The 12,217-nt window shown below is 50.4% G+C and overlaps 1 protein-coding gene across 1 annotated transcript in view; it reads right to left on the bottom strand.

The window, feature by feature from the left end:
* Nucleotides 1-12,217, bottom strand: part of SHANK2 (SH3 and multiple ankyrin repeat domains 2) — a 539,915-nt gene that overhangs the window by 336,710 nt on the left and 190,988 nt on the right. Inside the window, exon 11 of the mRNA XM_031943606.1 lies at nt 8,896-9,223. Within this exon, the coding sequence (XP_031799466.1) occupies nt 8,896-9,223 (328 nt within the window). The remainder of the gene's footprint in view (nt 1-8,895; nt 9,224-12,217) is intronic.

Raw genomic sequence — 12,217 nt, 5'->3', positions numbered from 1 at the left:
CTGTGGCCATTTAGTCTAATCCAGGTCTTAGAAAGACTCCTCTCTTCCATACATCCTCAATCAAGTGCTCCCTGAGACTCCACTAGGAGAACTTTACTGAAGCAGCTATTGAGAAAGTCCATTTCATCTAGGTTCAGCTCTCTTTGTTAGGAAGGATGTTCTTGCGTCAAGCTAAGTCTATTCCTCTCTGATGTTCACCTGTTGTTTCTGGCTTGGACCAAGAAATGAAAATTGGAATTCTTAATTTTCTTCCATTGGAAAGTCTTTCAAATCGAGGAAGCCTGACTGTCCTCAAGTCTCTCTGAAATCATCCCCCATATTCAAAGCAAAAAGTTCAGGTTCTTTCATTGAACCCTTCTCTGGTGCATGGACCCCAGCGCTCCCGGCCTCCAGCATCCCAGCTGTCCTCCAAATGCTTTCCTGCTTGTCAGAATCCTTCCTAGAAGAGGGCAGCCAGAACTTCACTCAACAGTTGGAGATGGGATTTGACAAGGTCACAGTCTGCCAGTACTACGGCCTCGTGTATTTGAGGTGCTCTGCCTTTCTCCTGCAGCTTAAAATAGTGAGAGATGCTTTTGATTTTCATGTCACTGGTGACTCACTCACAGGAACCTCTCAGCCAACTAAAATCTCCAGCCTTTTTCAGCAAAACCAGTCTTCCTTGTTCTGTTTTGACAGTTGAGTTTTTAGACACAGATGAAAACTTTACCCTGGTAGATTTCATCTTGTTAGGTTTGACCCATTACATCAGCTTTTGGGATTTGGATCCCATCATTCAAAATGTTCGTGCTGGTTCTCAACACTGTAGCACCTGCAAATGTGACATTTCTTCATTCAAATCACTGATAAAAATGTTGAATAGACAAGGAAAAAAAACAGGGAAATTCCACTCAAGACATCCCTCATGAGCAATGACTCATCACTGGCTCCTCTCTTGGTCTGCTTCTACAATCGGTTCAGTATTCATCTAACTACAGCTATGAGCTAGATCTCTGGATCCAGCTACAGACGACACGGATCTAGGAGTTGAGCGGCTCCGTCAAAACAGGTGGCGAGATTATGTCCTGATCTGCACTCCCGGAGTCGCACTAGCCCTTAGTCATCAAGGCTTCCATCTCTAAACGCTCAGTCTCTTTCCTACCACGCCACAGAAGTTTGCCAGAAATCCACAGCAAGCTTGAGTTCTTTGGTTTCCAGACAATTTTCCTTTTTCCAAAATACAAAGCTGGAAAAATCGAGGCTTTTAAAAAGAAATGGGGAAATGAGCAATCCAAGAAGAATTTTCTGAATGGGTGAAAAGTGAACTGAGTAGAAGTAGAACAAGGTATACAACGAGACAAAATCGGAAAGAACGACTCCCTAAATCCATCACTGGGACAGCGACCCATGATTCCCGAGGCCTTCCCATAATTCTTATGAGGATTTTCCTTACTTGCAATGTACAATTGATGGGCAGAGGGTGGGAGGAGGGAAATTTGTATGAATTTATTGCAAAAATAATGAATTGAAAAGGAAGCAAAATAAAAGTCGTTAGCTTTCATCATTCCCCATCTGTCATCGCCATCCCTCAGTGCAAAAGCAAGAGAGAACAATAACTATGGGTAAAATATGAAAGAGACTTCTTTGTGAGCCCCTGAATGCCAGGCCAGGAACACTCCTGGAGCTCCAGGATGTTCATAGGGTCACTGAGGACCAGGGGACAGATGGAGGAAAGCATGAGGGAAGACAGAGAAAGCTGGAATGGAGTAGCAGAAACAGGGAGAACAGCTACCCAGAAGCTCCTTTTTTATCTTTGAAGACATTTCAAGAGTTTGCCTTGCTCAACAACTAAGACCCCGATGTAAGAAGGGGCCCTTCACCCCCGGGGTCATAATACGGGCCAGCTTTGCATACAGTGGCACTTACAACATGCTCATGTGGAGGTCTGTAGCAAATCCCCCCTTTTAGTGAAAAACCAAAAGCTCCAGGACGTCCTCCCACAAATGAAGAATATCTACCCACAGCTGTGTATTTCAAGACTTACTGACCACCTGCCCAAGACTAAAACAGAGCAAAAGCAAAAGCTAAAAGCTAAACAGGGCCAACCCCCCAATATCAAGCTGGTACATTTATACTTCCAGGTCAACAAAGATCTCATTGACGGAGAGGATCTCATCGATTCTTCACGATAGTCCTGCGAGGTAGGGAGGGTAACCCCAGCATTCTTCCTTCCATTTTACAATGGGAAAAACTGAGGCTCAGAAGGTTGATTTGGCCCTAGCCAGAGCACTGGAAGGTGTCAGAAGCCCCAGCTTCTCTCCCTAGGTCCCATGCTCTTCCTGCTAGCCCCTCCCTCATTTATCATCTTCAGTGAAATACATAATGCAGAACCAGAGATTTGCAAGGATCTGTAAGGTGACTGAGACCTTCTGTGGCCAGAAAAGGATGGGGGCAGACGCTGCTCGGAAGCAGCTGAGCCGGCTTTCTCTCAGTTCTGAGCCTGAAGGACGAGCTCACCCAGCGCTGGGCCAAAGCACTAGCCTGAACAAACTGACCTGAATGTTATAAAAAGATGGCTTCCCTCTGGTGGGTAATGCACTCCATTAGCTTAACCAGTACGTTCAGGGAGCCCGGTGTGCACAGAGCTCAAACGCTGGGAGAAACGCGGCAAATACACAGGGAGCTGCAGCAGATCTGTGCCATTGGCCCCAGGAAGGGGCAGGGATCAGGAGAACAGCAGGGGTGGGACCCTGGGGAGGGATCGAGCTGCCACTGGACCGGGGAAAACGCGGCTAGTATGGGGCAGCCGGGCCAGTCTGATGGGCTGTGAGAGCTCATGACCCAGCAGGGGGTGGAAATCATGGCAAATAAGCAGCCCTGGCTAAGTGACCGGTTATCAGGGGCTCTTGCCTGGTCAGGGCTCCTCTTATGGCTTCTACCAGCAGCAGCAACTAACAAAACGGATGTGTTTGCAGTATTTTCAAGTTTGCAAAGTCCTTTGAGGGTCAAAAAGGGCCAGAGTGACTGAAGACGGCTGGGAGGAAGGAGGGACAGACGAAAGCAGGAGTCCATTTTATCATTGGGAGGCAGTATCGCCCAGTGGGGAGAGCACTGAAAATGGAATCAAAAGACCCCAGCCCTGTCACACAGGTGTAATCCTGCATCGGCCATTTCTCTGGGCCTCAGTTTCCTGACAGACAAAAATAAGAGTCGGACTTGATGACTGCCAAGATCCCATCTAATGGCTCTGCTCTTGCGGCCATTCAGGGATCTGTTTTATAACCCTGGCAAAGCGGAATGAATTCTGGTCCTGAACTCACAAGAGACTGGACTTCCACTCCTGCTCCTGACAGTTATTAGCCATGTCCTTGTATTTTAATCACTCCATGCCTCTGGGCCACTTTGTTCACCTTTACAATAACAGCAAGCTGCCCGGCCCGGCCCGGCCCTCAGTTGTTGTTGGAGTCAATGACAACGCATGAAGTATTCTCTGTGATCCTTAAAACATCAGAGAATGGCAGCCCTGAGCCTCAAAATGGGCACAAGGGAAGCCATCTCAAATGGGCATCAGGGGCCATTGCCAAGGCTCCCTCCAGGGAGTGCTGTCCCAGCCTTCCCACAAAGGCCAGTCCCAAATGGCCAGCCGAGAGCTTCGGGGTCGGCCACTGGGATGGCCAGCAGTTGCCCGAAGCAGCGGGGGAACTGAGACATGGCGGGAGAAGTTGGTGCCCACAGGGGAGAAGCCCCGAGAGCAGCAAGCAAGCCCGCGATCAGAGACCATCCCAGGGCGAGCGGGCCTTTGACCACAGAGCTAGCGGCTCCAGAAACTACTGGGGTGAAGGGGGGGGCAGCTCCTTGGGACACAGAAGTGCCCAGCTTTAAGGCCCAACCTCGTTCTATGCCCAGCACTCCCTCCACAAGCTCAGCATCCTGCCGCTCACACGGCACCACCCACAGGTGGATGTAGGAGGCAAAGCAGAGACAAAAACGGAGCCCCGGAGTCCCAAGGATTTAGTGTGGGGAAATTCTGGGCTCGGTGAGGGCCAAGAACATGGAGAGGAGCCGGGCCAGAAGCTGAGAAGTTAGGGCCCAGCCGGGGAGCCCAACTGCTGGTCTGTGCCAGGCTCAGAAACAGTGGGAGGCCCTATGGGGACCCACCAGAGCCCTGCTCTGAGGCTTCAGGCAAATCTGGCTAAAATCTGCTGCTGGGGCTGGGGAAAAGGAGGGGACCTTGGGGGGTCTCAAGAGTGCTGTGTGCCAGAGATGTGCTTCTCCTTGTGATGGGCAGCATGGCAGCCCATGTCTCACTTAAAACAAAACCTCCTCTGACGACTTAGCGCTCCTAGCCCTGAAGAACAAATCTGGGAACTTCAGGCTCCAGCCCTTCTTTTGCTTCCACCCATTTATTCCCACTGATTAACCCTCATTCTCCACATAAGGGCACATTGCTTCAAATCTTCTCCAAAGGATCCAAAAAATAAATGATAATTGTTCTAAGGGAATGGCAGGGCTGGGAGGGATCTTAGAACAGGGGACGGCAGGGATGGAGGAATCTTAGAACAGGGGACAGCAGGGCTGGGAGGGATCTTAGAACAGGGGATGGCAGGGCTGGGAGGGATCTTAGAACAGGGAGCGGCAGGGCTGGGAGGGATCTTAGAACAGGGGATGGCAGGGCTGGGAGGGATCTTAGAACAGGGGATGGCAAGGCTGGGAGGGATCTTAGAACAGGGGATGGCAAGGCTGGGAGGGATCTTAGAACAGGGGATGGCAAGGCTGGGAGGGATCTTAGAACAGGGGACGGCAGGGCTGGGAGGGATCTTAGAACAGGGGACTGCAGGGCTGGGAGGGATCTTAGAACAGGGAGCGGCAGGGCTGGGAGGGATCTTGGAACAGGGAATGAATGGCAGGGCTCTTTTGCCCAACCCTAAAGTACTTTGTTTACTTTGTATCTATTTTTATTTACTTATCTGGATACTTAGTTTCTAGTAGAATGTAACTTCCTTGTGGGCAGGGATGATTTCACTCTTGTCTTTGTATCTCCAGGATTCAGAACAGGTTCTGCTATTTGCCACATGAGTAATGATATTTACTAAAAGGAAGCTGTTATTGTCACCTAATGCCCATTCCCTACATTGGTCACTAGGTTATTAAGTGCCTATTTTGTCAGAAGCCAAAAGAAGCAAAAATAACAACAAAACAACCCAAACCCTCGGAGTTTAGCCTCAGGGAGATCCCATTCCGGGCCTGTCCCTCCAGCTTCAAACTTTTAGGAATAACACAATGATAAACAGAACCAAGTGACCCAAACTCTCAAAGAACATCGTCTCATCTATGTATAGCATGTACAGTCAGCATTAATGGGCTCCAGATGTTAACTCTGAGATGCTTAAGGAAAGGGGGAAAAAGGAACCAAAGGAAAACGAAATGACTCTTATTTGTGGGCTTCTATGCTCTAATCCAAGCTATGGAAACTGTGAAATGCTGTGAGGTGCCCAGGAGTAGCTCCCGTCCTGGTCTGTTGCAATGTTCTCCAAGCAGGGGGAACGGGTCTCTCATCTGCTGAGGTTCCTGTGTGCCTTGGCTCCCCCCCACCCAGCCCACCTTCCATGCTCCCTCCTATGTCTGGGAGCTGACAAACACACATTTCTCCCAACTCACTCGCTCCCTCCTTTAGGTTTTCTTTCCTCAAGTTTTAAATCCTTTGCGACAGAAAACCATCTTGGACTCTTCACAGAACGGGGAGAGGGAGGGATTCATAGTCCATCTAGTCCCATTCCCACACACACATCTTACCCAGGATTCCATTCTCTTCCAGCCCTGACAAAGGGTCACCAAGTCCTGGTTTGAGGATATCTCGCGAAGGGTCACCCCCTGCCCTACCAAGGCAGCCCGTTCCTCTTAAGGAGGCTTTCTGCCAATCCTAAAGCAGCTTCACTGAAACTTGTCTCCATTGTTCTTTGCTTCCCAATCACACAAGAACAGAGTCTGTGCAGCAGCTGGCCAATAAAATGAATGACAACAATGGCCAGTCCTTAGGAAGTTCTTTAAAGACCCCCTGCAAGAGAGGTTATTCCCATTCTACAGCTCAGAAGACTGAGGCTCATCCAGGATGACACTAAATTATTCATGATCACTCTTTGGGACCAGCCTTTCATTGGAGCTGAACCTAGCTCCCTGCCCTCCCTCCACTCCCTCCAGCTCTTCTCTCTCCATATTTTCCATATAACCTCTGGTCTGTCTGCTCTGTCTCTCTCCTTTTTTGATCACTCTTTCCCTTCCTCCCTCTCAATAATACATGTAAATACATACATTCAAACATACTAAATGTCTAGGGTGAGTGTTGGACCAACTCCCATTATAATTAATTCTCCCTCATTCAACAGGTTCATGGTGGGGAAGTCATTGCAAAACCAGAGTATTTTTAATTAAATTAGAATTTTTAAACTCATTTTACAAGTGACAAAGCAGACCCAAAGGAGCCATTTGCCCGAAGCCAGTAAGCCTGGAAGAATCTGAACTCTGGTCTTCCTAATCACAAGCCCAGGGACACTCAGGAGCCCTATTTCCAGGGGGCAGATTTGCCTATGGTGTGGGACACCCACTAATCCTGCTCCAAATCCCGCCCCCAAATAGGGAGTCTACGAGGCGCACGGTCGGTCTGCGGCAGACACAAGCGCCCTCAGCCCCCTCAGGGCTCATCAATACTAGGAGATAACATGGGCCTCCCTGCTTGGGCAAAGCTGCCCACAGAGCTGAACTGTCTCATGGTCCCGCTCTTTCTCGAGGGGAAGGGGGCAGCTCCTTGGCTTGCACAATGTGGGCATAGGTAGAATTGAATTGACGAGTATTTACCAAGTGCCTACTGTGTGCCATTGGGCACAGTACCAGGCATCCAGGCAGCACAGCAGACGCGGCCCTGCACCAGACCTGAAGTCACTTGCTGGTTCCCTAGCTCTGGGCAACTCGATCCTATTTACCTCAGTTTCCTCATCTATAAAACGAGATGGAGAAGGAAATGGCAAAGTGCTACAGCATCTCTGCCAGGAAAACCCAAACGGGGTCATGAAGAATCGCACACAAATGGAAACGATTGAACAATGACAATTATGTGCCGGGTGCCCCGAGCGCTCACAAAGCGTCCCCGCCTCCAGGGAGGCTCATGAAAGGAGGCCATCGTGAGATCCAGGGAGGCAGCCGAGGGGAGATGGAAGGTGGGAGATGGAAGGGGGAGCAGCTTCTGTAGAAGGAGGGACTGACGCCGAGAAAGAACTGGAGAGGTGAGGAGGAAGCACGTTCTAGGCACTGGGGACGGGTTGTAAAGGCCTGGGAGATGGAGCGTGAGAAACCAAGTGGCCCAATGGAGTAGGGTCACGGGCGGGGGGGGAGGGGAGGATGCGATGGACTTCAGATCTGATCCTGGAGGTAAGAGGGAGACAGAGGAGGAAGGACAGTCAGACCTTCACTTCACTTCTGGTCCAGGGGCTCAGCATGTGTCGCCATACTGGGAGCTTCCTGCCAATGGCGCAGCCCCTAAACCGCAATGTCTACTTAGAGGCTCCGAGCTCAGATGTAACCTCCCCCCTCCTGGGGAATCCTGGACTCTACCCAGCCTGGGGGCAACCTCAACAATTAGCTTTGCCTCCTCTGCCGGGCAGCAGCCAGGCCTGCAGATAATTGTTGGGTCACTGATCCCCCCCTCCCATTTTGTCTCCCATTCTCTTTCCAGTTCCTCTCTAGAGACTGTCTTCCCCCACTGAAATGTCAGCTCCCTAAGGGGAAGCACTTCTGAATTTGCTTCTATTTGCATTCTCAGTGCTGAGCACAATATAAAGGCTGGTATGCACCAAGCGCCTAATAAATGCTCACTCACTGGGTGTCTGCTTCTATTTGTATCAGTGCTAGGCACAATATAAATGCTGGCATGCACCAAGCACTTAATAAATGCTCACTCACTGGGTGTCTGAGTCTATTTGTATCCTCAGTGCTGAGCACAATATAAAGGCTGGCATGCACCAAGAGCCTAATAAATGCGCACTCCCTCTGTCCCTCGGTGTGTCTGTCTCCCCCAGGATCTCTGGCTCTAGACCTAAGATGCTATGGCCTTGACCCAGAGTGTTTCCATGGGAATACTCCATTGGGAGGGTGGGGGGGCCCTACTGTGGGTAGGATGGCCCCGGACATTCAGGGCAGGAGGCCCTCCCCCCAATGGGCTCCCGGCTGTCTCTGGCAGTCCCTCCCCCAGCTTGCAGTTGTCTCCAACTTTAGAAGGGGAGCCCTCCCCTCCCCATTCCCCCCACTTTTCTAAGCAGCCTGTGCCTGTCTCCACCCTCCCTGACCCCGGCAAGCCCAGGGAGGGGCCCAAAGCTGCCCCTGACACAGTGATGGCGGGGGCTGGACTCCGGCATTCACCCCCACATTCACATTAACGTGTACACAAACCAACCCCCCACATACACACATATGTACCTGCCCCCTCCCTTCTCCTCCCCCCCAGGCCCTCACAGAACAGGTAATGAGAACAGGAAGCGCCTCCCCCGCATGGCCACCCTGGCACAAAGATGAGGGAGATGCCCCCAGGCTCTAATCCCAACCCTAAATGCGCACGAAAGGGGGGCAGAAGGAAGGGACACCCCTAAGGCCAAGGGCCGAGGACTGGGAGTTAGAAGGCGAGGTCGAGACTGTCCCACCCGGTCACTGCACAGAAGCTTTCACTGAGGCCCCGGGGGGCGACAGCCAGGACAGAGCCACAGCTTCGATTCCTTCCCCACCCCCGCCTCAGAGTGCCCCCTTCTCCTTTGTAACAAGTGGAATGGAGCCGAGCCGGCATGGAGCCTGACCCGCAGCTACCCCTGAAACCTTGGCACCGGGCTCTCCGGGCATTAAGGGGCAGGGCTCCGGCCAGGGCCCCAGAGTTACCTGATGTGCCGCTGCGGCGCGGGCGGGACTTGCTGCTGCCTCCTGGCATCTTCCCCGAGCCGGTTCAGTGACGGGGAGCGGCTGCGCGGCCCCGGCGTGTAGCTCCCGATGGTTTTCACTGTGCCATTTGGGTTGCCCTGCATCTGCTGCAGGAGCTGGGGCGAAAGGCTGCGGTGTGAGGAGGCCGAGGAGCACACGGACCACTCGGGAAGATTGTTCACGTTGAGGTTGTTGTCGCTGTTGGAGCGCAGCAGGACGCGGGGGGCCGCCAGCGTGCTCGGGGGTCTCCGCCGCCGGTTCGAGTACGTCGGGGCCTCTCTGAATGGCACTGGATAATGGAGAGAAAATAAGGGAGAGAGCGTGGTGAGCAACCCGGTGCTGTCCCGACACGTGGACTCAGTAAGACCTGGGTTCAGCTACTGACTGTGTGACCTTGGCAATGTATTTTCATTGGAGGGGGGATGTCGATTCTCTCATATTGGAAATAAGGATTGGACTTGAGGGTCTCTGAGCTGCCTTCAAGTTCTAAACAAGAGATTCTCTCAAAGAAGTTTCCTTTTCATACAAAGAGAAGGTTATTATTCCCTTTGCTGGATCAAAATTCCCATGGACTGTGGTTCAACAACTATCCATCTTACCATTCACCCATTTATACATCCATCTGCCCATTCACAAGTCCGTCCATCCACCTACCCACTTATCCGACCACCTACCTACCCATCCAACCATTTACCCAGCTGGCCATTCAACCACCTACCCATCCATCCACCCACCCACCTACTCAGCTATCCCTCTATACATCCATCTGCCCATTCACAAGTCCATCCATCCATCTACCCACCCATCTATCCAGCCAGCCAGCCAGCCATCTGACCACCTACCCCACCATCTAACCACCTACCCATCTATCTGACCACCTACCCACCCACCCACCCACCTACCCATCTATATATCTAGCCATACTTCTATTCACAAATCCATCCATCTATCTACCCACCCACCTACTCAGCCAGCCAGCCACTCATCCATTCAACATGCATTCAGCACCTACTGTTCAACCCTAGGGATGCAAAGACTTTTTAACAACACACTCCCCCAAGAGGCACACAATTTTGGGAGGAAAAGCTCCAGGTATTGGGGAAAATCTTTTTCCTCCTGAGATAGGAGCCCACCCTACCTGGGTGGGTTAGGAGCTTTTGACCTAATCTCACCCAACACTGGAAATTACAGATCTCCACTGTTCCAAGCGGAAAAGGTCTCCTCCTTCCAGAAGGCAGCCTTGCAAGTACTGGGAATCAGCTATGGAGCCCCCACCTATCTTCCTATTGCCCAGTTTTCTCTTCTTCAGGCTAACAAAATCCCTTGATCCCTCGTCATGAAGCCCCATCTGGGGGCAGTGGGAGGGCCCTGGATCTGGTTCACATTTGTGCTCTGCCACTTACTGCCTTGGGATCTTGGATATGTCATTTCCCCTACTCCAGCCTCAGTTCACTTCTCATGAAATAAGGGAGTTAAATTCTGCTTCCTCGAGGTCTTCCAGCCCCAAAGCTGTGATTCTGTTATCTCAGAGCCTCTTAAGAGGCTGGTCACCTTCCTCTGGACCTTACACGTTAGCCATGTCCTTTATCAGATGGCGTTCCAAACGGGATTGTGTCTTCATAAGGACCTGACCAGAACTGAGAAGAACAGCAGAGTTCCAGCTGGCCTTAGAGGTCATCCCGCTGAAGTCTCCCAAGTGGGGAAACTGAGACACAGAGAATGACTGAACCTGAAACCAATGACTGAACCTGAAACCACGCCCTCTTCCCCAGCCTGCTACTTCATAGCTACAAATCTGGTCAGATCTGCTCACTTTTGCTCCTCTGTAAAATGGGGAGAGGGCATCTACCCTTTTTCTCACAAGGCACACGAAAATCAAAGAAAGCTGCTCTTTTTGTTGCCGTGCTCAGTTGTCCTACTCTCCATATCTCCTTGGGGATTTCTTGGCGACCGGTTTGCCATTTCTTTCTCTAGTGGATTAACAGGGCGAAGATTAAATGCCTTGCCCACATGACACAGCTAGTAAGTATCTGAGCCTAAATTTGAACTCGGGTCCTCCTGTCTCTAGATCCAGTGCTCTATTCACTGAGTCACCTAGCTGCTCCCGGAGTAACCCATACAAGCCTAAAATGATGGATAATGGAATTATTAGACACTGTAAAAGAAAATAAATAAAATTAAAAATCAAAACTATTTGGCTAAAGCCAGACCTTCCCCTCCTGATACATTTTAGGAAAATGCATTTCCAGTCAACCTGAGCTCATTTGACGGGAATTTATCTCCTCACTCTCGTGAAAGGAAAAAGAGGTGGGAGGAGCCATACACAGAAAAAACAAAAAAACAAATTCTTTAAAGAGATTTTATTTAAAACCAAAACCAGCTGAGTTCAATTTAGGACTCTGGGCAGGAAGGTGTGATTTTTTTTAAAATTTTCTGCTTAACATAAGAACATTAGAGATAAAATTGGCGTTTTAGAAACCCAGAGTTAATACCCTTTAAAATCTGTTACCCAGGCACAGAAGCTAAGCAGGGAGTCTGGGAGTTCCTGTGCTGGAGCCCATCACTATCGTGAACAATGGCTCCCCTCCCTCAGGGGGCACACATTTGTGGAAAGACTATTTGCACCCCCTCCCCTAACCCCAGTGCCCTTTCTTAGAACCTGGGGAGGAAGAACCCAAAGGCGCTAATCTGGATCACTGAAGAGGTGCTTAATTATCGCACCAGCAAATCTGGATGACTAAAGAGGTGCTCAATTATCACGCCATTGCAGAGGCAAATTTGCTCAGCTGTCAAGTGATCATCGAGGTGCAACTCCCAAGGCCAGAGTGCTGCCATAGGAGTCTTGAGGAACTGGGTTCAAATGCTGCCTCTGCAACTCTCCCCCATTCTGAGACACAGTTTTCTCAATTATAAAATAAAAGAATTGGATGGAAGATTCTACTATGATCCAGTGGAAAGGGTGTGAGGAAGGAAAGCAAGAAAGAAATAAGCATTTAACTGAGTGTGTAGCAGGTACTGGGCAAACCACTTTACAAAGATCCCATTTAATCCTTCCAATCTTTTCTGGGAGGAAAGCCGCTCTTAGCCTTAGTTTATAATTGAGGAAACCAGAAGGTAAATGGCTTCCCAAGTAAGTATCTCAAGCTGAATTGGAATTCAGGTTTTCTTGCCTCCGGGCGGAGCAGTTTACCCCCGTACCCCTGGAGGGCTCTAACCATCTCCACAATGCCAGTTTTATCTCATCACATCCTCACAATAACCATTCCAGGTAAGTGCCATTATT

Source organism: Sarcophilus harrisii, chromosome 6 (genome assembly GCF_902635505.1).
Source record: "Sarcophilus harrisii chromosome 6, mSarHar1.11, whole genome shotgun sequence".
NCBI classification, from domain to species: Eukaryota; Metazoa; Chordata; class Mammalia; order Dasyuromorphia; family Dasyuridae; genus Sarcophilus; species Sarcophilus harrisii.
This window is presented reverse-complemented; position numbering and strand designations above follow the sequence as displayed.